The sequence below is a fragment of the Argentina silus genome (genome assembly GCF_951799395.1).
Source record: "Argentina silus genome assembly, chromosome: 12".
NCBI classification, from domain to species: Eukaryota; Metazoa; Chordata; class Actinopteri; order Argentiniformes; family Argentinidae; genus Argentina; species Argentina silus.
Window position 1 is genome coordinate 14,619,435 of NC_139666.1, and position 26,947 is coordinate 14,646,381.

The following is a 26,947-nucleotide window of genomic DNA, read 5'->3' on the forward strand; positions in this document are numbered from 1 at the left end:
ACTCTTTAGGACACAAATAGAGACATTTGAGTGGCTGTCTGAGGTTGTGCTACAGAGACTCCTGAAAGATTAATGTGCTTTCATATCACTCTCAAATCATAGACACAAAGGGGCAGAAACGAAAACCAGTGCCTAAAAGGGGACTATTTAACACACTCTGTTAGGATTCCCAGTAAGAGATTGGGGAAGGCAGTCTCACCAACCCCATGCCCAGACATTCACCCCTGAGCAAGAGTATACGGCGTCATTTCCAGTTGGGTGCATGTCAGAGACACTTACAGTCACCCAGGGTGAAGCCCTGTTTGGTCTGAGTCAGGCTGAGAGGCCAGGGATGTGATGTTCCAGACTACCCCACCTTCCAAGGTGAGCTTAGAGTGATTTGACAGCGAGAGGACGTCCTCTCATCCTCCAGACTTCAACCTGCCCTGCACTTAAGTGTGCTACTGTACATTTTCCCACATCTCTTCTGACAGCATTATATGCTTTTGTTGCCCTCAGCGTCAGTTCAAGTAACTATTTGAAACCAAATCAAAGTGCCATATTGGCTTGGAAGATATCATTTCATATCGGTTAAACAAGTAAACACAAGATAGATATAGAATAGATTCAGCACAGCTACACTAAACATAAATGAATCCAAGTATTTAGATTATTATGAGAGGGAGGGCTTGTTGAAACATACAGGTGTGTCACTTCTACCCACAATGCCATCTATCATTCACTCTCCTGACACCTAAACCAGACACTTTCAGACATCAGGCATTACAATTCAAGCCTGGGCAGAGTGAAGTACCCTTTGAGTCCCCTGCATCCCTCTCTGGCGGTGCAGTATATAACCAATGTGTACCACTGCCACTACCTCTCCCACCCAGACACACTCCCACCCCGCATGCAGACGGCCCAGCCCATTGCCTCTGCAGACAGGCAGTGTTTGAATGATTCCTATTCTCTGCACTACTGCACACTGCCACGGGCCAGACATAAACATGTCAGACAAACACAGGCACTCTAATCAGGTCATCACAGGAGGCTTGTAAGAGGTGATCTATACAGACACACTGTTGTTTCCATCATCAACTCTGGCCAGGAGTGTGTGTTTTATCTCTGAGAGTCAGATCAGTGTCATTTTCTAAGTACCTATGGCTAAATGCTATACGATGGAGAGAAGAGAGTAGCTATAAAACAGTGTGTGTGTGTGTGTGAGTGTGTGTGTGTGTGTGTGTGTGTGAGTGTGTGTGCGTGTGTGTGTGCGTGTGTGTGTGTGTGTGTGTGTGCGTGTGCGTGCGCGTGTGTGTGCGCGTGTGTGTGTGAGTGTGTGTGTGTGTGCGTGTGTGCGTATGTGTGCGTGCATGTGTGCATGTGTGTGTGCATGTGTTTGCATTTAAGTGTAAACTTGTGAAGAGTGATGGGAGATTGTCCAGAATATGGTATTCAGCTTAGTAGCTCAACACACTATAAAACGGCCAACACAAACGTAGCTTTCCTTGTCTGCTACAAAGTCCTTCATTTGCCTTACCCATCTGAACCCTCCGTCGCCACTCTAAAATGGGAAATTCTCATTGTCCTCCTTTTAAAACCATGACCCAGCAGACAGCAGACAGACAGAGGGGGGAGAAAGCCACAGCAACGAGAGAGCGACAGACTATGATCATGGAGAGGGACAGGAAAGAGGGGAAGAGGGAGGCACAGGGAATTCAAGACCCAGATAAAGGCCTGAAAAGAAAAGGAGCCAGCATTTATAGCAGGAGTAAGAGAGAAGCAAAAAGAAAAAGGCTGAACGAGAAAGGGAGGCAGAGAAAGAGAAAAAAGGGAGAGGGAATAAATAAAGAGAGGGAGGTGGGTACCCAGAGGGTGGGGACAGAGGAGGAGGACCTACCTGGCCCCCCTTGGGCTGGTACTTGATGTTGTCTGTGGAGCCGATCTTGGACTTGACGTTTTTGAGGTCAGGCAGAGGCTGGTTGAGGAGGCGCAGCTGTTTGGGCGTGGTGGCGGGGGACTTGGGAGGGGTGCGGAGCAGTGCCACCTTTTTCTCCTGGGACAGCAGGCTGAGGGACTTGGGCGTGCCGGGGGTACGGGGGGTACCAGGAGTGCAGCAGGAGTAGCTGGGTGGGGAGCCAGGGGTGATGGCTGTGGACCCAGGGGTACGGGGCGTAGAGTGGCCACTGCGGGCCGAGCGGGAGCGCACTGACTCTGTGCCTGTGTGGGAGGTCACAGAGAGGTCATTCAGAGGTCACTGAGAGGTTGGGCGTCTTCTCAGTCAGCATTAACCCACCACAGTGATGGAGGTGGTCAAATGGAAAGTGGATCCACAGAGTAGATGATAAAGGAGGTTAACCTATGAAACCTAAGACTTTGTTTCTGGAACTGCAGGTGAGAGGTCGCAACACTGGGTGGGGGGTGGGGGTGAGATGGTATGGGACCAGGTGACCACTAGATGAGACAGGGTGGAATTAGATGAGACTGGGTGAATCCAGGAAGCGAGAGAAATGGAAGGACTGGGTGAGATTAAGTGAGAGACACATGGACTAGGTCAGACTGGATGAGTCTAGGAAGAGACATGTAGGGACTGGGTGAGGCTAAGTAAGGGATGCCTGTTCAGGGTGACAATCACATGGACTAGATGGATTAGATGAAGCTGGTAGGAATTGAGAGTTCCTCTCTACCTGTCATGCTAGGGGGCCTTCCTGTCCTATGTTCTGCCCTCATCTCGGTGCGGAACGCTACAGGAGAGGACAAGTGGTTGAGGATCAGAAGAAGGGAAAAGGAGGAAGACAAGGAAGGGTACAAAAGGAAAAGCAGGCTCAAGGAAAATAGGAGAGGAGATATTTTGGGAGTAAAACCTCCAGAGATTAAAAGGGAGAGAGAGAGAGAGAGAGAGAGAGAGAGAGAGAGAGAGAGAGATGGGAGGATAGGTGGGGATCTTACACGTAGGCCTGCGGGGTGCTGTGGAACCGGAGCTGGTGATGGAGGTGGAGCTCTCCTCGTGTTCGTGTGGGTGCTGTCCACGACGGCTCAGGATGGAGGCAGGCCGCGGCAGAGAGGACCTCTTCTCTGGGCTCCTGGAACCACCATCCTGTCACACACACACACACACACACACACACACACACACACACACACACACACACACACACACACACACACACATACACACACACACAGACAGGGAGGGAGGAGAGAACACTGACTTTAAAACCAGACTGCAGCAAAAAGAATTCCCCAAAAACAGACTGCAGCAAAAAGAACCCCCAAGTTAGAGGCTTAAAGATTATAGAACAGACAAATGATTCTCATTCTTCAAAGATATACTAGAAAAATAAAATTGGTCTGGGTATTAACAGACATCTACAGGCCTGAGTGTGTGTATGTGTGTGTGTGTTGTGTGTGTGTGTGTGTGTGTGTGTGTGTGTGTGTGCTGACCTTACCTTGCCTAGTGTGGGGGAGTCACAAGGCCCAGTGGAGGAGCAGAGGGGCCTATATAACTCTGCCTCCACCAGTGACTTCTTTTTAGTGTGGGAGCAGGAAGAGTTTGGGCGGGGTGGCAAGAGGGCTGCGGCCAGCATTTTAGAGGTGGGGATCTTTGTTAGTGATGAGGGGGGATGGCACTGAGTGACAGATGGGCAGATGGGTGAGATGCATCATGCAAACCACAGAAAACCATTTTGTTTACTAACACATTCTATGGTTAGAATAGAGTTAAACAAGACAACATTAACAGATTCCTTAGATGATTGTGCAAATGGATTGCAGATTGCCATTCCTGCGTAGGTTGGAGCCCTATAATCACTGCATCCAATGTGGGCAGAGAAGAACAACATACGCAACACTGGGATATGTGACATTTCAGTCCCTCTGTGGCTTTTGTGGGAATTACAGTCATTATGAGGAGGAGTGACACAGAGTCACGACTGCAGCCACTGAATAAATGTCAGAGTGATGCAAATCTCTGAGCAAATTAATATGTATCTCTGTCGGTTATGTACTTTGCTGAGCCAAAACCATAGAGGAGAACAAGCAACTAACCAGGCAAAATGTGAACTATTACAAAGGGGATTATCGAGAAAAAAATGATTAATGCTAATTATTTCATCATGAGATGAAATGAACAGTGTTAATGAAGCGTTCATGAATGACTGTTTTTCAACTTTCCAGGAAATCATGTTTGGATCATCATGTACAGTCGGGACCAGTGGTTCCTATGAGGGACCTGATCTATGTGTTGAGATGACCATGTGTTATTCAGTGTGCTATGTGCTTCATTATGCTAAAGCCTGGACACTTGGTGCAGTGTACTTACAGAGGCTCTGTCCCGAGACTGCCTGGCAACACTCAGGGGCTGACGGCCTTCTACTGTTGAGAAGAAGAGAAGAGAAAGAGAGAAAAGGGGGACAGAAACATTTAGTGTGACTTGCATTGCTGACAGGCAGTTATTGCAAATCACACGCACATGCACACACACACACACACACACACACACACACACACACACACACACACACACACACACACACACACACACACACACACACACACACACACACACACTATATCAACGGATTAAGAGTCAGTCCTAGGTACAAACTTTATACAAGACCAAAATAAATGAGGTACATTATTGCAAGTTAATGAGGTACATTATACTGCATATTATGAGGGAATTGGCTGAGACCCTGTTCCAGCCAGAATAAAGCTCTATTCTACAATGCCTTGGCAGAGAATCATGCAGAAATTAGGATTCTGTATTACGTAAGGGCACCCCCAGCACACCCCCTTGACAAATTTAATTGGGGCAATGCAGCAATTGCTTCTCACATCGTATTTGACACAGAATTAAACAGTCAGTCTTGAGTAGAACCTATCAGTGGAAACTGTCTGTAAATTGAGGGAAACCAGTATCTCTCCATACAATGGGGAGCCAAAAATGAGCACAAACCACCAGTTGCCTGGCAACCACCCACAGTAGTCCGATAAAAGCTGGAGCAACTATCCGGCTCCAGGGAACCTCATTGAGAAGGATAGATTCACTTCTTTAACTGTAGGTCATTCACACTTAACAAGCTGTCATCATTATACAGAAACAGTCTCATAGCATGTGGGCTGTGATAGATCCACAGAGACAGAGGAAAAGTGAAGCAGCAGAATGACCCACTCAACTCCCTGAAAAGATAAACAAATGCAGAATGAACATGGCCACGAAGTTGAAAGATGCATTTCTGAGAAAATAACATAAACATAAGCAAACAAAAAGTTGAGGACTGTTCACAAGCACATGTAAAAAAATCAAGTCAAAAGAAAAATGTAGAGCATAAAGTTTTTTTTATTCTGATAAATGCAAAAACACTGAATATGACAAACAGGACAGAATAAAACCGATAAACAAAATGGAAGCTGTAAACAATTGTAAGGATGAGATGCAAATGTTGATGTTTGGCAGCCACATTGCAGACAGTCCCCCCAGATGAGGAGTGGTCACCTGTGGGTTTCCTCTTAGCACAGGTGTGGTGCTGGGCAGGACGAGGGTGTCTGACCGCTGGCTTCAACACACTCTTCCTGGCCGGAGAGCGCGTCTGAGTCTCAACTTTTTTAGTCAGCTCGGTCTTCTTAATCACAGCTATCAGAGAGAGAGACATAGTCAATAAAAGAAATAGATCATCAGGAACATTCCTTCCTCCAGTAAGTATCAGAGTATAATCACATCAGTTACACCAACTTTACTGGTGAATTCAGATCTACTGTTACTTCACTGGGCCCTCTTCTAGTTAAAATATTAAGTAATCTAGTAATATCTAGTTAAATTATTTGTCTTTGACATTTTATATGTATAATTTGGAAAGCTACACTAATTCGACAGAAAAAGAATAAAATATCTGTCAATTAATATTAAAGCACATCATTCAAAAGTATATACATATATGAAGAAACGACATAGCTGTAAACCTTTTTTCTTCTTTACTTCCTCTCTGGGGATATAGACAGGCTCCTTGCGGATGGGTTTGCGTTCAGGGGTAGAGACACGGCCCTTCACTCTGCCTACTTTAGCCTTGGGCTTCACTGGCTTCTCCTGTTTCTCCTGGCTAGGCTTCTTGACTGGGGTTAGAACCCTTGGCAGGGGCTCGATCTGCTCTGTGGCCATGCTCTTATCATCATCAGCATCTACCATGGAGAAGTGAGTGTAAAGTAGACATTTTTAATTAATGTAATTTATTACATTAATAAATTACATTAATTTACATAGTGGAGGAAGATACATGTGCTTGTTAAATGTGGATGAATATGAAGATTCCATTGTTTTGTTAATTATTGGAATGAAAACCATTTATTTATTCTCTAATTAGCTGTAAACATTGAGTAATGGAGGTGAAATATAAAGAAATCCTACCTTGAGTGTCGACCCAGGAGCTGTCTAAAATGGAGTCGTCCATAGTAGTCTCATCTTTGTCATAGCTCTCTGTCTGGCCCTCTGTCTCAGTCTTCACCTCCTTCTCTGGGGAGGCGGGGGTCTCAGGAGCCTCTGGGACATCTGACACCTCCTCCAGACTGGCAGCCTCTATCTCCACCTCTTGGGCCATTTCCACAGACTCCTCCTCCTCCTCCTCCTCTTCTTCCTCTTCCTCATGGAGGCCTTGTGTTGTCTCTGCCTCAGGAGGAGCAGAGAAGCGCACGCTGTGGCCAGGCTCCTCTCCCTCGTCAATGGTCTGCACCACAGTGATGAAGTCATCCTCCACAGTGACCACTGACTCTATGGCGGCTCGAGGCTCAGGCATCTCCTCCACTGCAGCCCCTGCTGCTGCTCCTGCCCCCTGCAGCACTTCACCATCTTTCTCATCCTCTTCCTCATCTCTCACTTTCTCCTTTTCAACCTCAATTGCTTTTTTCTCTGCAAGCTTTGATGGTTTTATCTCTCCCATAATTTCTTCTGGCTCTGCAGCCAGCTTTACATCCTGTACCTTCTCCACTTCTACCTTTGGGCCTCCTTGTGCAGTGGTGGTCACTATAGCAGGCTCTTCTAGCTTTGCAGTAATAGTTGGGGCCTTTTCTTCCACTGCCTTCTCTTTGAGAGTGACTGCCACAACTTGCGGCTGCTTGGGCTTCTCTTGGTCAGACACACTTGTTTTCTCTTCCGACACACTAGCTTTCTCTTCCGACACACTTACTTTCTCTTCCAACACACTTACTTTCTTTTCCTCAGTGGTGCTCACACCTGACACAGGTGGAGATGTTCCCTCTATTTTCGCCTTTAGAGGGGTGGTCTGACCCTCAGCCTGTTGAGGCTTTTCTGGCCCTGGGCCATGAACTTTGTCTTCGTCTGTGGTACTCTCCACTGAGGATGCTGGGGAGGGTCTGAGTGGCCTGGCGATCCTGTCCTTGGCCACCCCGGTGAGCTGATATGCATCCTCAGCATCCACTTCCTCATAGGCCTCCTGGTGCACCAGGTCTGGCTTGTTCTTCACCTTCTCCCTCAGCTCGTGCAGCTCCCGCTCCTCCTCCACACTCAGAGGCCTGTCCTCCATCTCCAGCTTGCGGATCTGCCTCTCATAGGCATCATAGGTGATTTCAGTTTCTGTCTCTGCCGTTTTTACCTCCCCAGTGTGCTCAGGCTGCCCCACCTCCAGGGTGACTGTCACTATCGGAGTCACAAAGGACTCAGCTGGCTGGCTTGACCGCATCTCATCAGGATCTGGGCCAGACTTGAACTTTTCATCCGTAGCTGAAACTGGTGTGTCTTTTTTATCCTCCATAGCTGTTTTTGCGTTTTCATTGTCTTTGCCTTTTTCCTGTGTTGAATCTTTTCTTCCAGCCTGTTTCATTTCATCCTCTTTGGTTACCTCTTCTGATGATTGACTCTCCTTCTTAGCTAATTTGTCTATGGCATCTAACTTCATTGCTTGCTCAGCAACTTTCTCCTCCAGCATCGGGGTGAAGATCTGAGGAGGAGAGTCCATGGAGCTGTGGACATCAGCAGGGGAAGGCATGGGGCCTGAATACTCACTGAAAACACAGTAGCCCAGCTCCTCCAGCTGGCTCTCACTCTTGGCTGCTGTGGGACTCTGGTCTCCTAGGACCAGGTGGGCTAGAGAGTCGCTGACAAGAGACTCTGCAGGGACAGACTTCCTCCTCATGATCTCTGGGTCTGTGTTCTCAGATGTCAGTCTAGACCGGGCCCCTGCAAGGTCCAGCATCTCAGGCAGGTCTGGAGCCATGACCGTACCGTTCTTATAGTAGTATTTGGGTGGGAAAGGAGACTCTGGGGACTCTGACTGGGGGCTGGTCTTCATGGTGGGCTCTGTGTTGTGGGGAGGGGAGGAGGAGTCAGAGGTGACTGAGGCTGCTGTCTCCAGGATCAGTGGAGGGAAAGTGGGCGGCTTCTCCACAGATGGGGTGGTGACTGGGAGGTAGTCTGCTGACTCATCCAGACTCCCACTGGTGTAGGACAAGATGTCAGTGGCCAAGGGGGAGAAGTTCCTAGGCCGACCTTGTCCACTTGGATCCATAGCCCCAATGGTAATGTTGAGAGAATAGCTTCTCTGCTCCAGGGCTAGCTTGCCTGGAGACAGTCTGCATTCATTATTAGTTGGTAAGGATTTCAGTTCGTCCACTGGACTTTTCTTGATGTCCGGTTTATCATCCACAGCCTGGGACTGCGCCAGCATGCTGTAGCTGATTTCAGGGGGTGAGGGAGCTGCTGGGACACTCCCTGCAGTCTTCATATCTCCTGCCGTGCTCAGTTCATAATAACCTTCAGCTTGAGCGCTGCCTTCATCTACTTTAAGGGTCGAAGTCTCAAAATAAGCGGACATGCCAGATTTATCTTTTTCAATACTAGTCTCAGTGGTGTCAACTTTGTCTTTCTTGGAGTCAGATGGGACACCTTGAACTTTGACCTCCTCTGTAAGGATGCCTATGCCAGCTATGAGGCTACTGACCTCTAGGACCTCCACTGAAGGCTGCTTTTCTGACACTGTTTTAGGTGCACCTTGTACTGATAGCTCATCAGGCAGTTTGGAGGTGGGTTTGGTGGGCTCTTTGGCTTGGCTCTGGCCATTTGAAGGGACAGGGGGAGCCACCTCTTTGGGGCTCTCTGGTGCTGCTCTGTCCCCACTGAAGAACACTGGGCTTTGGGGGTCAAAGGGCTCCTCTGGGCGTTTCTCTGATCCAATGCTGTCCGGGCTCATAGACCCACTCCTCTCGCTGCCTTGTTTGTCGGAGTCCATCTTCAAGACTGAAAATAAATCTTAAGTAGTCTGTTTGGTTTTGCATAGTCATTCTGACATCACTGTGCTTTATTTTGTGTCAGCAATGTTAGCCATGTCCAGCCAGCCATATCATAGACACAGGCAAAGCTCTCTTCCAAACTCACAGCCACTCACTTACTGTAGCAAAATGAAGTTGACATCACTTTGGAGGCACGACGCGGGCATGACGCGCACCCACTCACAGATGGACGGAACAATGGCATGGAACGTGACGGAACCGGCATGCACAGCTACGATGTTGATGGATGAGAACCAAGCAATGAAGAATGGAATGGTTTTCCAAGTGACTTGACAAATCTATCAGATGGATAAAATTGCATTTCTGTCATTCTCTCCTATCTCATGAGAAATTAGCATGAGCTAAATCTGCTTATTCTGCTACATTCTGTTCAGTTTGGTCACACTCAAGTGTGGTCAAGTTGCCTCCATACAGCAACTGACTGGATTGTGTTATTACACAAATATTATATAGACTGAAATAAAGACTTGTGTGATAACAGTGAACCACTCATCTCCATATACAATTAGTTACTGGAGTAATTACAAATAGGGGGCACTTAATTGCATATCATTCAATTATTGAGGATGATTATTCATTATTATGCGAGTATAAATGGTTTACCAAATAGGAAATGATTGACAATAGTAAACATGACAGAATGACACTGCATTGGCACAATATAATTTGCCTTCATAATTCAAAGAGATGAAATGACACTTATGTGAGAAAATAATACAATAGAAAAAGCATGGTTCTGATATTATTACAATGACAGCTAGAAAAACCAAATCAAAAAAAAGAAAGCCAAATCAGAGACTCAACTCTCTCGAGTCCCAAAAAGTGATTTACATGCTATATAAATCAGAAATTTTAAAGGCCACATCGCTGGCAAAAAGACACTGAGTGATGGTTTAAGAAGACACAATGACACATCAATGAGACTGTAACATCACTGGCAAAAGCATAGTTAGGTTTGGCAACACTTCATAAGTACATATACTGTATAGACACACACAGCCGGCCTCAATATTGAAGCTATAACACCGAAAACGCAAGCAAAGGAGAACAAAAAGAAATCAGGAAAAGATCAAAACATGGCTCCTTTCACCGTCAAGCCTGTGTTGCCTTGCAGCCTCAGCAGAGAGCAGGGGAACTTTGAGCCATTCCACCTCACTTATTCACTTATGTATCCCCTCAAGCTTAAATGAGCTTATGTTCTTACACAGTACAATAACATGCAGGCTGGGAGAGCAGAGGACACACCTTCCTCAGGGCTCTCCTCACCCCCTGCCACCTCCTCATTCCCGTTAGGGCCTTCTGTGGCTGCACTGGCTGCCTCGGCCTGCACGGGGGGTAGAGCCTGGGCCTCGCCTACAGCCTCTGCCTGCTCTAAGGGCTCGGCTGGGGGGCTCTCCAGCTCAGGCTCATCCCCACTCCACTGCTGCTCTTGCTCCTCAAGAGCTGCCATGGTTTCTGCTGCCTCTGCACTCTCCCCCTCCTCCTCCTCCTCCTCCTCCTCCTCCACCTCCTCTTCCTCCTCGTAGGTGGCTGTAAGAGCCTCGATGGTCTCTTCTTCTTATAAAGAGGGAGAGGTTGACACATCAAGACTACGGGCAACACAGACTTGGGTTACATGGGTATCAATCAATGGGACACTTTCAGCTCTGTGAGAGGTGGTTCATGGTGTATACTGTAGACAGAAATAAACACACCACAAATGTGTATGAGTGAAGTTTCTCCCTGGCCATGTTGTTTGTTTTTGGCTTTGTATGGACACAAATTAATCCTATGGGCTGGTTGTAATAATGCACAGGGGGGTAATTAATTGGGTATAATAGAATCCTCACCTCCATTCTGCTCTGGTTATCAAAAATGCACAGCATGGACATGAAATGCTAGTATTGCTGGTCATGGTGTTCACCAGGACAGTAGCCTACTGTGGTCGGCACTGTGAGGAGGAAAGACACCGCCCGGCCACTCCTTTCTCACACACGCACACCATGCCAGCACACCATGTCAGAGAATTTGTTCATTCAATCATACCTTTTTCTGTAAGAAAATGTATGTGTGATACACTATAACAATCTTTGTGATTGCACAGTACTGTACAGGACTAGAGAAAAATCTGATATTTATCATTACCCCTACCACGAGCAGCTAAAGGGAAATCTAGCCCAAAATAATAAACATGATACAGCACTCGCATTCTCTATTTGATGGCTATCCCACGCATCTCAAGTTGGATAAGTCTTTTGCATCTTCTAAATAATCCATAGCCTGTGGATAAGAGTGCTATGCCGAGCTTCAATATGCGGATTCTTTGCTCACTGATGTGCTGTTGCCGCTACTGTGATGCCTTGGCTGGGCGGGCGCCTCTGCTCCTAAGCTGTCATGCTAACTGTGAGGTGCAAATTCTGAAATCCTGCTTAAAGCAGAAAGCCGCTGCTCAACAGCTTTGTGCCGCAGCGCGCGGCTCTGAGTCGTTCTGACGGCTGCTGCTGTGTGGTGCTGGGTAGTGGAGCAGTGACTGAATGTGGCAGTGTGCAGTGTGCCAGGTCAGATCACAGCAGGGACTCTGCCCAGGGAGAGGAGACAGGGAGGAGAGGAGGACGACTGCCTCCTAAAAACCTCTATAGCTAAACTCTGATGAGGTACTAAACAAGGACATGCCTTTTTTTGACTAATGTAAAAACATCACCGTCTCAGAGTTGCCTGTTTGGATTCTTGTCTGGAAGTGAGAGATAGAGTACGGATGTGTGTCCACTTGGAGAGAGTGTGTGTTCTTTGAGAGCTAGACTGTGTGTGCGTGTGCGTGTGTGTGTGTGTGTGTGTGTGTGTGTGTGTATGTGTGTGTGTGTGTGTGTGTGTGTGTGTGTGTGTGTGCACGCGTGTGTGTGTGTATGTGTGTGTGTGTGTGTGTGTGTGTGTGTGTGTGTATGTGTGTGTGTGTGTGTGTGTGTGTGTGTGTGTGGAGCTGAAAGTCTTCCTGTGATCTACAGCGGGTGTGTATGAGTGGGTGGGACGCATGGGGAGGGGGCCTGGTGAGGGGGTCAGGGATGGGTTGGTCTTAGGGAACGGTGACACAAACACAATGACAGGCAATGAGGAACATATGTGCATGGGTGTCATAGTTCATGCACACCAATCCTCTGGGTATTGAAAGCCATTTGGACCAAATGTTCTGTACCACACTAATATACATGCCACCACTCCATGTGCACACCTAAGGACATGCAATCCTGTAAGTAGGCATATATACATTTAATAAGTTCTTCATCACATTTTGTGTACTGTACAGACTGTAAATAGGTAAATAAGTGTTTAAATAATTGTACCATAAATAAGTTATGGGAGATATTTGGGAAGGTTAGAAATGAAATCATTTACGGGACTGGAGGGCAACTTTGACAAGGGACCAAATGGCTTTGATTGAGATAAAGAAAATCGAAATCACAAACTCATAGATAGTCACACAAACATGAAAGCGCTCAGATTTTGAGCTAACTGACACCACAGGGACACAAAGACAGACGGACGACGGACGGACGGACGGACGGACGGATGGACGGACGGACGGACAGAAGTTGTTGGTCAAATCACAGAAAGGGGGTTGAGATAAAAAAACAAAACAGAGAGGAGAGAGAGGAGAAAGAGGGAGGAGGGGAGGAAGAATGGCGTAGAGGAACCATGCGTGGTTCACCTTCGATCTGTCTAAATGCAGCGGCTTGCCCTGAAGGGCGACAGCCTGAGCGCGTCCACTCAGGGCTGAACAAGGGGTGCTCATAGTACTCCTCGTCAGAGTGGTAGGGGTCATCCTCGGGCACAGACACAGAGATGGAGGGGGCGAGGAACTTGCACCTCTCCCGAGAATTTTGGAAACGGCGGAGAGGACCTGCCTCCTCCTCATCCCCTACATCTACAAACAGACACAAGGAGAAGAACTGCAGGGAAATCCGGACACAGACAGAGAGAAACAGAGAGAGGGAGGGAGAGGAAGAGAGATAGAGAGGGAGAGAGAAGAAAAGAGAGCAGAAAAGAGAGAAAGAAGGAGCAAACGAAAGACAAAGACAAAGAGGTGAAAAGAAAGAGAGAGAGAGAGACAGGCAACAAGACATAAAACACAGGACAGTGACTCAAAGCGTGTGAGTTTGGGGCTTGCCATACTCAAAGAGGAGATGGGACGGCATAACCAAGACAATGTCACAATGGCAGCGTAAAGCGATGTTACAATGGCATCAGGCTTCTGTTATTGTTTGCTCACTCCCTACTGTACATCTACTGCAACACAGTGGTGTAAAGTTGTTCAAAAGCTAAAAAGTAAAAATGTGTCCTTCTCAAATTATGAGATGTAGGCTTAGGTCCATGGGTCATACCATACTACTGTATCTTTAAGATTGGAAGATTTCAGCTTCTGAACAATACTATCAAAGACCGTAACCAGTCGGAGTACGACTGGCACCTCCCACAGACTCTGTGTGGGGTCACATGTCTACTGCAGACTAGAGACAGACACAGGCCAGACACAGTCAGACACAGTCAGACAGAGGAGAGAGACAAACAAGCATTGGCCAACAACATGAAAAACACCACGACAAGACATGCAAAACAAAAGACAAAAGAACAAAGACATAATATGTGGTAACAAAGGAGGTTAGGAGGGTCAACTGGCTACCGGATCTGCATCAGCGAGGACAGGTATGGAGGTTAGGAGAGGTATGTGGGGTGGAGGGGCGTCATGCGAGGCTATCATTGGCATTCCAAGACGAATGATAAGAGTGGATGGGGAGGGGGAGGGGGTTATAGGTCAGTGGCAGGGGTGGGGGAGAGGAGGGATGGAGCATTTCTGTTTTTAGTTTTTTTTTTGGGGGGGGGGGAGATGAGGAGGAGGGAGAGGACTTCTTTTATATCCACAAAAAGAGAATGAATGTCTAAAAAGCACTTCTCCCTTGGTTTGGCCTCTTGTTTCTGGGTAACAAAGTATGACAAGGAGCCTCTGTGCGTGGTTCATCTCAAAGAGACACATATATCCTCATATGGGGGCCGGAGGAGTTGTGCCCCAAGGGTCTTAGCCGGTCAAAACGCTCCATACACATGAGAACACATCTCACACTCACACTCTCTCTCTCTCTCTCTCTCTCTCTCTCTCTCTCTCTCTCTCTCTCTCTCTCTCTCTCTCTCTCTCTCTCTCTCATGGGACCTAGGATCCTACCTTGCTCCAGTGGTCCAAAGTGCTCTGCAGCAGGTGAGGGAGGAGGGGAGGGAGGCAGGTTGGCGGCGTCTTCAACTGCAAGAAGAAGGAGACAAACATGGAGGAATGAGATTTGGGAGAGGGTAAAGATGTTGAAAACAGCGTGTTGACGTGCCCTTTTCTGTGTGTCTGCTGAGCCAGGAGCTTTGATGGAGCCTTGAGGGGAATCTGGGCCTTCTGCTGCAGAGCTCTGGGGCTAATCCTTTGAGCTCATCCGACAGTCTCTCTAAACTATGAGAGATGTGAATGCAATAATAGGACTTCTTCACTGAGTAATTCCTCCACCGAGGATTCTGAGGATGGAAACTTGATGAACTGTAAGTAAAAGTTCCTCACATTATGATTCCGGTTTTAACATGGCAGCATTATTCTTACCTAATAGTGAATAAGCTGACAGCAATACAAACACCTAACTGGCATTCATGGTTGATGATATAGGCTACTTTGCATGATATTGCTGTGGGTGAGAGGGCTCATTACACGCAAAGGGACTATTGAGAAGAATTATGTCTTTTGACATAATTTGCATGAAAGTATAACAGCAATACATGTATAACCTCAAGCACAGAAACAACACCGAGACCACAAGAAGCCACAAACACCACAACTTCAGAACACACACAGCCACAAACACCACAACTTCAGAACACACACAGCCACAAACACACACAACTTCAGAACACACACAGCCACAAACACACACAACTTCAGAACACACACAGCCACAAACACCACAACTTCAGAACACACACAGCCACAAACACACACAACTCTTGACATGTCCCCCTCTCTCCCCACGCCATCCCTCCCAAATCTCCAGGGGGAGAAGAGCTATTCTAAGTGTGATCAAAAACCACATACACACAGACACACAGACACACACACACACACGCACGCACAGACACGCACACACACACAAACACGCACACACACAGACCCTTTTGGCCGATGTCAGCATGCACCCCACATCAGCACAACGTGAGAACAGTTCCTCTGGAGTCATGGTGCAAGGCCACATAGAAGGCTGCCAACTTCGCAAGATGCCCACATTAGCCACGACTGAATACCCACAAATGGAATGTGATGCCAGTCTGTCAGTACTATTATCTATTATAATCTATATAGTGTAAATGTATGTATTTCATTAATACTTGTCAGAGTTCTCCCCAGGATTTCTGAACAGCGCTGCGCTGGATTGCAATGATCAAAACCCGACTCACGTTTAATCATGTCACAATGTCATATTCATGTCACAACGCTTTCACTTTCACTTTCACTTTTGTTTCACTTTCGCTTTCGTTTCCAACAACAATGTCGTTGGCGATCAAAGATAGTTACTCTATGATTACTAAATATATCGCTTAATTTGCCTTGAAATGTTTACAGACTGGAGCAGCACCACTCTTACATTCTTTGGGGAGAACCCTGCTTGTCTTAGAATGTGGAATACATTGAACAATATGAAACGGTTTATTGCTATGCATTTTAAAGACAAATCAGGGGAACTGTCCTTGAATGTAATATACATAGAATATTCTAAAGAGTAATAGGCCAAACGCTTCCTCAAATTCTTAATACGGTAGCTCTTGATGTATTGCTATAGTCTAGTAGTGACAGCAGGCTATGAATATTTTTCCAAAACACCGACAGACAGACAGCCAGACAGACAGCCAGACAGACAGCCAGACAGCCAGACAGACAGCCAGACAGACAGCCAGCCAGCCAGCCAGACAGACAGACAGACAGACAGACAGACAGATGGAATACATATCTCTGCAGGCCAGCAGAGGCCTATCTTTGTCAACAGCAGGCTGGTCGGTGAGTAATTGAACAGCAGTTGGTCCCTGTTACCAGACCATCCAGCCTCTACCTGTGTGTCCTGCAGTGCAGAGCTCCAGTACGTGGTGCAGTGTGTTGGGTCAGCCTACCTGAGGGCAGCCGTTTGGCCGTGTCCACGTGGGGCTCCTGTTCCCCCTTCAGCACGGCTACCGCCTCCGCCGTCACCTCCTGCACGATCCGCGCAGACACTTGCTCTGTGAGGCACAAACACACACGCACACACACACATACACACACAGACACAGACACAGACACAGACACACAGACACAGACACACACACACACACACACACACACACACACACACACACACACACACACACACACACACACACACACACACACACACACTCGTCAGTGACTTAGATCAATTACATTTCTTGACAATTATACTATGTCAATGAAATTTTCACAGAATAACGTGAAAACGATTGATCATAAATTTTCTGATTAACTTCACTATTCGACAGTAGTGGAGGCTGTCATACACAGTATTGGCAGTTTGAAGCAATGGCAGCATTATAATTGCAGGCATCACCATGGAAACACAGCTTCAGGAAAACAGGAGCCAGGAGCGGGTGCCCAATTAGAAATGGCCAGCCACAACCCTGTGATTGGCTGAGTCAACAATGGCATAGGCTGCCCTATACCCCACTATAGGACTCCTTCAGGTTTTAGTAGATAGGCCGACCGTTCTCCATTACAGATTACAGATACAACACACCGATTCATACAAGTGGATCTTTAAAAAGACTGATAAAATCTTAAACCATTTTCAAAATTCAACATAGTCCATTTGATTTCTGTTGTGTCATGGTTATTGTATGTTGTTCATTTTGATGAGCTCTACACATACGATTCTTTCCACTTGAACATACAGTGTGGAATGCAATATATGGATATCCTATAATTTTCTTGGATTTCATGAGTTTATGAAAGGATTGAGACTGTTCGTCTGTTATCCCCTCTCATTTGCATGGCAACACTGTGTTTGGGTGGGACTAATTGGCAGAGAGATGCTTTGTTTTTGTGTTGCGGTGGAGCTGTTTCAGGCCCATTTTCCACCCACTACACACTCACCCACACATTCATACAAATATACACACACACACACACACTACACACGACACACGTCTTCCGGGAACACTCACAGCCCACTCACCCACTCAAATTAGCCTGCTTTATCAAGCTCCATTTTACAGAGAAAAAAGGAGAGAGCATGTAGCCATGGATAAGTATGAACCACTGCCAAACCAAACTAACATAATGGTCTGTTTGGTATAATAAACAAGAAAAAGATTTTTAAAAATCCATAAAATTGAAACATGCCCAGTGTATCAAGAACAGAAATCTATGCTGGAAACTGAAGAGCATCGATATCAGATACCTGTTAACACCTTGAGATCAGGCTCCTGAAAATGATTTTCATTACAGGAATTTCAATCTTAGACAGCGAATGTTGTGCATGTTCAATGCTGACTCAACAAGCTGAACAGGAGAGACGGAGGTGGTGAGAGAATATCGACTGATTCACCAGCTCTCTCCCCTTTGATTTCAAGCAGGGCAGACTGACCCAGATCAAACACAACATTCCTACAAACACAATCCTAGACGATGTTGTCCTTATAGTGCCACGGCTTTGTCTCAATCCTGCTTTGGACAACACCATGACATCATCCTACTGATGGCAACATCAGATTGGCAAACTCCCTGTTCATCCATGTCTATTGTTGCTCCCAGACAGACAGACAGACATGCGCCCCTCAGCCCCAGCCCCTCCTAACAGGCATGTCTGGCAGGGATGTGCCCTGCATCCAGATCAGCCTCTGTCTCAGAGACAGACCACCTCACAACTGCTCATCATCACCTCCAAAACATACAGCATAGCATGGTATCGCAAGGTCACTCGGTTCAGAGAGCATCACTTTCACTCTCACAGAAATACACACAAGAAAAACACATAAAAAAGAGGTAACAAAATCTACAGTCAACTGTAATTCTGAGGACAATGAAAACTTGATTAGTCTTCAGTTTCAATGTCTCAGCACTTCCTGACAGAATGATGTTGAGTCAAGTAAACAATTTATTCAGTGACAACCCTCACCACATTCATTTCATTGGCTCTAAACATATGAATGATTAAACCTGAATAAAAGATAAGTCATGTTATGTCTGGTAAACAACACTATTACAGAATAATTCAATTAAAATCTACAACTCGAACAAACAATCACACACACACACACACACACACACACACACACACACACACACACACACACACACACACGCATGCTGTATGGCTTTACCAGGACAGAAAAGGCATTAGCATTACCTGTGATGGTCGGACCAGTGGAGCAGGATGGACAGAGCTGAGGCTAAAACTGATTCCCCTGAGCCGAGACCTAAGGCAACCACACAGTCAGACTGCCAATCGCAGGCTTGCACAGCAGGCAGGGCGGACGAGGGAGAGAGAGAGAGAGAGAGAGAGCCAGCCGGCTAGATACCAGCGCCAAAACTCCTCCGTGTGTGAAGGCAGCCGTTGCCACAGCAACACAGGGCCTGGGTGGTCTGGGCCCTGCCTAATTCTGATCCCAGCAGCAAGCCTGGGTTCTTTTCACTCCCCTCCCTCTCAATGTCTTGGGCTCAACTGCCACGCCCATGGAACATGAAGCCAATGGCACTGGCTAACTCCTGATGATGGTAATACCAGACACCCATGCCATGCATAACACCCCAAATACTGTCCATCGAAGAGTCAAAACAACACCCCAACAAAGACAGAAATAAAATGCTGGTTGTTTCCTATGTGAAGGGTGCGAGCATGTGTTTACATATGCACCGTCCTGTACAATGACAAATGGTACAGCAGCTGGACAAGCTTTAACTTATTCCGGCCCACACAGCAGTGGTCCTGAGGATAATGAATCTCTACATCTTAAGTTCCACGCTCAAGGCCCTTGATACTATGCCCAGCTCTTTGATACTCAAGGACATGGTACTGTTCAATACAATCACCCTAATAGAAGCTAACGGCTGCCGCAGAAAAGAACACCAGCCCAGCATCCCTCCCTCTCTCTCTCTCTCTCTCCCTCACTCCCTCTTTCCCTCCCTCTCTGTCTAAGGCAGTTTTTTTTTTTTTTTTTTTTTTACTTGTTTCAAAGGAATGTCAAGAAGCCAATTTCCTGCTTCAATGGCTCTTGGGCATCTGGAGGGCTTTTGAGAGTGAAAGCGGGACTCGCAGGCCCAGAGAGCGCCAGCATCAGCCCCCTCTCCGGCCGCCCTGCCACGACCTCGTAAAGCACAGCCTCACACAGACAAAGCTGGAGAGAATCCCCACGTCCTCCTCTGAAATCTGGTTCTGCGTGTCAAACCCAGAGGAGGAGCACTGCTTTATGCTGAAGACTAGAGCAGCCTTCGGTGGCTTTGATGCTGACTGGAGATTGTTTTCTCCAGTGTCTTTGATAATGAGCTCGAGGAACATGCGTCTGTGGATATTAATTATGAAGCAGCAGACACAAACAGGTTGTTCTCCCGGCTACAGTAAAATGCTGACAGTGAAACCTGCATTAACAAGCAACATGAGGGAGGTTTTAGATATTAACAACATCATGTGTGTTGATAATGAGGTGACATGCCTATCCCTCATCCCTCACTGTCATAGTCAAATCAGTGTTCCGTTATGAAGAGGATTAAGCTGCATCTCATGCTCAAGAAATGTGAGAAACTTTACATAATGAAAAGAACTTCACTGTGCCTTTATACGCTGAACAAACTCTTACATTGTCATTATAAAAAGCACTTGGCATTTCCACAACAGGTCATAATAATATAATGGCTTCAATGACCCTGCTGAAAGTAATTTAGAATGGCCTAATCATGCTCCACACCAACTGAGGTCTGACAAGCATCACAGACTGTGGGGGTTGATGGACAACAAAGACCACACCAGTTGATAATGGACTGTTTGATTGACAGCAATGGTAGTCGATGTTTTCAGCAGAATATTCCAGCACAGACCACACAGTACAGGCCACATACTGGAGTTTGCTACTGAACCTAGTTTCACTGTGGTAAAACAGTCTGGTGGCACGTTCTGTGGTCAATGTAGCATTCGTCACTGACAGACAGTTGGTCCTAAAATAAATCACTGGTTTGGCTAGATTGGACTGCATCTGTGTTCGTCCAAAAGTAGCTATATTGGCCGCTCACAAAAGGGGTAGAGTGTGCAGTCCAGTATAGTATATGAGGTGATGAAAGATACGATTTGTATGAGTTATTTAATGCATCTTGACCAATAGTATGGGATTAATGGTCTGAGATGTTGTCCCTTCCAGGCATGCAATCCATCTGGGTGGATAACTGATGCTGTCTATATGAATAATATACATGGCAGGCTTAGTCCTGGCAACATCTGTAGTTAAAATAGGGCTACAGGAGGTTAATGCGACTCCTGTCAAAAATGTTAAATGGGCCTCAGTACTTACAGGGAGAAAACGAGGTAGCACTACGGTACCTCGGTGTCAGCAGAAATAGAAATTTAAAAGCGAAAGATTGCAGGGATGTTGAACAAAAGGCTTGGCAAACTAAATTGTAGGGGAGCTGCTGCCATGGCAACACGGCGGGGTACAATGTGCCTTGCTCTTGGGAAGGAGAGGGATTTTCGCCCCTTAATTACAACAGTAATAATAGTGTATGAATTTACTGAGGGCTTCACTCCCTCCTACACAGGGCAAGCAGAGCCCTCTCACTGCTTGTTACAGATAGAGACATACACACACACACACACAGAAAAATACAAACACACCCGTCATTCTGTGTGTGTGTGTGTGTGTGTACATGCGTGCGTATGTGTGTGTGTGTGTGTGTGTGTGTGTGTGTGTGTGTGTGTGTGTGTACATGCGTGCATATGTGTGTGTGTGTGTGTGTGTGTGTGTGTGTGTGTGTGTGTGCGTGTGTCTGTGTTTGTCTGTGTGTCTGTCTGTGTGTGTGGTGTGTGTGGTGTGTGCGTGTGTGCAAGTAAATGTGCGTGCGTGTCTGTGTGTGACAGATACCTCATAGAGCTAAGCTTATCAATTCCTACTGACAGGTAGTTGTGTCTGGGGAAGGTCACAGATCAGATATATGGGTAGGTGAGTCCTCATCTGATGCTGTGTAGTTGTCCAGTGTCCTTACCAGCCGTCACTGCATGTCCCCCAGACACGCAGTCACCGTTGAAGCCATTCTCTTTGGCAGAGGAGTAGGGGGGCGCCGCCCCGTGGGCCACCCCTGGCTGGCATGCCCTGTAGGAGGAGTAGCCGTTGGCACCATGGGCTGCGGGGGGAGAGGTGTCCTGGGCTCCCGACGGGTCCCACTGGGGGGCACTGTCCTCAGGCTGCCGACCGTCTGCCATGTTGGACGCAGTGGCGGGGGTCTCTCCTTATGGCTGCCAGGGAGAGGAGACCACAGTCAGGTCATGGTCAACAGGATGATGACCATGAACAGTTTGTCATCATAAGGGGCCCTGTGCTACAGTATCTGGATAAAGAATGTCAGTTATCCTGCCTACTACATAAAGTTACATTTGGTGAATATGAATACAGGATATAATCATTGATATGTAGGGGGGAGGGGAGACTCAGTAACAAAAAGGGCATAATTCAAATTCCCATTCTCTTTTGTCTCTTACAACCCCCAAATCCTCAGACAGCTGCGTGATCGATTTCAAATCACATTCTGTGCGTGTGTGCGTGTGTGTGTGTGCGTGTGTGCGTGTGTGCGTGCGTGCGTGTGTGATATATTATCCTTGGGTGTATAAGGGTGCTGAATTTGACAACAGGCTGCATAAAATCCTATTGATTTCTGTGTGAGGGCTCGTATGTCAGTAGTGTAGCTGTGAATCAGGATAGGTCCCAGTTACTCAGACAGTTGAGACCTCCAGTCTCAAGAGAGAGAGAGAGAGAGAGAGAGAGGGACATTGTGTTCTCTGCTTGATTGTGTCTTCAGGCACCAGATTGAATAAGAATATATACAACTCATATAAAAGAAGCATCAACGTAAATGCAGCTCCTGGGAAAGAACAGGGATGGCCTTGAGTTTTCAAATCAGTGTGTTGTTGTAGGACACACTTTCTTAATCATTCCAATTATTTGCTGTTGCTGGGCAACATTGTATATGTGTTTTTTTTAGTTTTTTTTTTAATGTTTTTAGGGCATTTCTGCTTTTTTGGGATAGAGACAATAGAAATTGACAGGAAAGATGGGTGACATGCAAGATATGCCAAGGGTCAGAATCAAACCAGGAACCTTGTGATTATGTGGTATGCGCATTAGTGTGCTACGCCACTAAGCACCCATGTATATGAATGTTTTACAAGTGTTTTTATGATATTTAATCAACCTCCGCCAACTGGCTAAATCACACAAACACCCACGACATCTGCATTGGCTCTCTCGGTCAGCTAGTGAACATACAGCAGTGCTGATAATCAAACACTAGGAGGGGAAAGGTCTTCATAAGGTAACGCCCTGCTGCTCAGTGCTCTGACAACAGCAGGAGGTTTGGATGGGGCTCTCTGTGGTGGATTTGTTCCATGTCTACGGTTTTTTAAAGAGAGAATGATGTCAATAACCATTCCCATCCTCCGGCTCTGGGAATGTGCAGTGGGCATGATCCCAGCAGGTGGGTATTGGATGAAAACAGAGGAGGAAAGAGCCAGACAGACAGGAGTCTTAGCAGTATGGGAATCTGGGAACCCAGGGAGTTTACAGTAGTTTACCACAGTATTGCCATTGAGAGCCCCTGGGTCAATGGAGTCTCATCGGCACCTCACTGAGTGTTGGATTGGCCAGGGCACCATGGGGAAAAGATCAAATAAAAAGGCAGTGAGAGGATATCGATCCAGGTATCACAAGCCTAGAGCAGGGGGGAGAGCACAGCTTCTTTTTTTTCTCTCTCTGTGAAGGTTGGGGTCCAAGGAGGAGGCGGGAAGGGGGGGGGGGGTAGGGGTGCTTCTGAGTACTGACTGACACAACTAATGAAACCCATACTGTGAGGGAGTAGAAAGACAGAGAGAGAGAGAGAGAGAGAGAGAGAGAGAGAGATAAGTGCTCTTATAAAGGATTTTGCCTGGTTGAGCATCGTACCGACTGACACAACTAATGAAACCCATACTGTGAAGGAGCAGAGAGAATGAGAGCCAGAGAGAGAGAGAGGCAGCAGGTAAGGGAGTGAGGCAGGAGGCAGGAGGCAGGAGGGAGAGAAAGAGAGCGGGAGAGATAGATGAAGCAGGTTCTACAGGGGAAATGATACTTTTTCAGGAGGGTGGAGACTAACGGTACTTTACGCTTTTTGCCAGGCAAAGCATGTAGACTGCAGTGCATAATCCACTGTGTGGAAAGGCAATTTGTCACCTCCCTCTGCAGTCCACAGAGAATCTAGGACTAAGAGAGGTCTGGCTGCAAAGCGCTCAATATGGGGAGCCAGAGACGGATGCCTTGTTCCAGTATGGTACTTACAGCACAAAAGAGCTGCACAGTGCTTCATCTTACTGCAGTTACATTTCTATCTCTGTATGTTTACTAAATATGTGAATGTAATGTCTAGTCGGAGCAGGCCTAGCATTGCATACAAAAACCTTGCATCCTTAGAGAAAAACATGACACATGTCCTACTTCCAACCTTCGATAAATGACTCTAGAATACTGCTTAGTCGCAGGGGATTCATATTTGATAGATGACCTAAAAGCCGGGCTTCTGTATGACAGCCTCTTCACTGCCTCTACAATATAGTATCGTCCCTGACTGCATTGTCCCATCAGGGTTAAAAAGAGATGGTCACTTTGACTGCACCGATGATAAATCCCTGCTTATTTATTGTGGTAACATCCTGTACTTCTTTAAAAAATAAAGAAAAAAAGCCCCTTTGTTATAATTCAAACCCTTCATCTGAGGCACTTGTGATATTGGACAAGCAGTAAAACAGAGGGAGCAGACTCCTTCTGCTGTCTGTGGTGAAGGTCACTTTGAGCTGGGTGGCAGACGTCCAGACACACCCAGACTATCCCAGACCCTCGCAGACTGTAGCCACGCTCTGAGTGTCTGTGCTGGGGGCAAAAGACGGAAGGCTTGGGGTTCAGATTCCTGGAGCCCCGCAGGGCTGGTGACAGAGCATGTGGTGGCCATCTGAGGTGCGGGGGGAGTGTGAGGTTCGTCTAGCTAAAGTAGCTCCCCCTAGTGGCTAAAACCCTGCTCTGGATGACTAGGTTTGAGCGAACGGCTTGATAAGATTGACTGGTCGGTAGTGTGAGTGGACTGGGGCGTAGCCATGACTTAGCAGGTAGCAGGTGTGTTGCTCTTGGACCTAAGCCTGTGGCAGCATGCCCGGCTGATGGTTGATCTTCATCGCCAGACTTGTTGTGCCAGGGGACATGGAACAGAAGCTAGGCTGGCAGAGCAGGGCATGGAGCATGCCAACATCGCCCATCCAGTCCCCCAGGGCAGAGATGCTAAGGCCTGGGTACAGTAGAAGTAAGGACAGCCTGGTTGTATGTTGTAATAGTGGGAGAGCACAGAGACTCCAGACCAGTAACACTCCGTAGACATACAGCTGAAACAACACACTATCATACACATCAAGACACAACTACAATGTCATCATGATGCCCTGCGACAGATCAGTCAGCCTTATGCATGAGGGTCTGTTGGCATGCCAACAGAGTTGAAGAATGCGTCTGGAGGGAGAGATGTGAGGACACCAACACGTCCTGGGGGGGCTCTCAACTCCGACCCCTAATCTAATCAGACCATCATCATCAAACACTGGCTATACCGCTCACAAGACGTTCCCAGTTCTTAAAAGACTCTGTGTGAGACAGTAAACAAACATCAGGGTAAGAGGGATAAGCTATCAGATCCAATTACACCACTACAACTTCAAAAACAACTGTTTGATATTCCATTTTGCATCCTTCTAATCAGAGACCCCGCTGTCCCAAACATGTCTCTGCATCACTGGCATTCCTTTTGGTTTCATTAAGTGAGTGGGAGCTGGAGCTGAAGTGAGAGGAGGGCTATGGCTCTGAGCAGAGAGCTGCCATGTTGGGTTACTCTCCAGACATTGGCACAATAGGGGGCATCCAGCACACAAGATGGAGCGCTCCATCACAGAAGTCCCGTCTGGATAATACAGTGGTGGTTGTTCACTCAACCTCCCAAGTGTAAGGCCCGCCAGTAATGCTATAAAGGGAGCTGATCTCAATCTGGCAACCCACGGACATCTACCTGCTTTTAATGCACTGAGAGAGAGAGAGAGAGAGAGAGAGAGAGAGAGAGAGGAGACAGAGAGAGAGAGAGAGAGAGGAGACAGAGAGAGGAGAGACAGAGAGAGAGAGAGAGGAGACAGAGAGAGAGAGAGAGAGAGAGAGAGAGAGAGGAGACAGAGGAGAGCGATCAGAGGGAGCCGTCGCCCTCACTGAGGCCTTAGATGTGTATCAGACACTGACGTCACATGATCATCTGGTTTATACATAGCCAGTTGAGCGGAGGTACCCTTCACAAGGTCATAGCGCTCCTACAGTCAGATCCAGGACACACATCCACCGCCCTACATCTGGGATCCCGTAGCATCAGAACAGCAGGTAAACCGGGTAGCGGTAAAACACAGACCATTAAATCCTGTTTCAAGCCTACAATAACTTTTGGGCTCATGCCTCTTAGAGCAGACAGTTGTGGTAGTATCAACAGCCCCAAAGCAACAGCAGCGAAGCTGGCTGCAAGATGGAGATTTCATGGCACAATATATAGACAACTGCACTGGAAGGGGAGTATCATTAGTGAAAAGGTGGGTGTCCGCTCTGTGATTAGTCGGCTAAGTTGGGCTGTGCAATCGACTGCCTGTTGTTACTGACGAAGGTGACATCACTGTACTGACCTGTTTTCCCACTGGAATGCGCCTGAGGGAAGGAGTAGCTGAGGGAGGAGAGCAGCTTAGCACCCTGTCTAACACCCTCTTGCCCTGTGTAAAGAGGGTGTTTGTGATGTGGTGATGTGGAGTCTGCAAACAATTGTTATTTTCATTTCAGTCACAATGGTCAGATGGCCCGGTTTATAAATAGAAATGTAACAGCATATCTGCATTTGAGAATCTCAGAAAAACACATGATGGAATGAGATGAGAGAGGGGCTGAGAGAGAATGATCTGTCGTCAATGTCTTCAGCTCGCTTCCACTGTCAAACACAACCTATGTGATATCCTTAGTAAAATCATGGCAAATGCCGAGGCAAGACAACTGTTAAGCTGATAAGTAGGGTCGCCCACTCTTCCTCTCCTCCTTCTTCCCCATCACACGACCTCTGCATTCCTCCTGCATCCCTTGCCTTTCTCTTTATCCGCCTCCTCAGCCTCCTCTGTTTCTTCCTACACCTCACTCTTCCTCCTCTCTCATTATCATCCTCCTCTCTTTCCTCCTACTCTATTCTTCCTCCAACCCACTCACCCCCTCAGCCCTCCTCCTCCTCCCCCTCTCCCTCCCACACTTAAGATCCCCCATTCCATCCACTGCCTGCCTGCCTGCCTGCCTGCCTGGCTGCCTGCCTCCCTGTGTGTCTGTGTGTGTGTGTGTGTGT

General features: G+C 47.1%; 1 protein-coding gene across 1 annotated transcript in view; it reads right to left on the reverse strand.

Annotated features, from left to right (window-relative positions):
• Positions 1-26,947, reverse strand: part of map2 (microtubule-associated protein 2) — a 43,812-nt gene that overhangs the window by 7,800 nt on the left and 9,065 nt on the right. Inside the window, exons 3-13 of the mRNA XM_083682604.1 lie at positions 21,518-21,767; positions 16,432-16,536; positions 14,465-14,539; positions 12,956-13,171; positions 10,519-10,827; positions 6,380-9,220; positions 5,938-6,153; positions 5,444-5,611; positions 4,298-4,350; positions 2,926-3,073; positions 1,877-2,196 (exon numbers count right to left, since the gene is read on the reverse strand). Coding sequence (XP_083538730.1) covers positions 1,877-2,196; positions 2,926-3,073; positions 4,298-4,350; positions 5,444-5,611; positions 5,938-6,153; positions 6,380-9,220; positions 10,519-10,827; positions 12,956-13,171; positions 14,465-14,539; positions 16,432-16,536; positions 21,518-21,734 — 4,668 coding nt within the window. The 5' untranslated portion in view covers positions 21,735-21,767. The remainder of the gene's footprint in view (positions 1-1,876; positions 2,197-2,925; positions 3,074-4,297; positions 4,351-5,443; positions 5,612-5,937; positions 6,154-6,379; positions 9,221-10,518; positions 10,828-12,955; positions 13,172-14,464; positions 14,540-16,431; positions 16,537-21,517; positions 21,768-26,947) is intronic.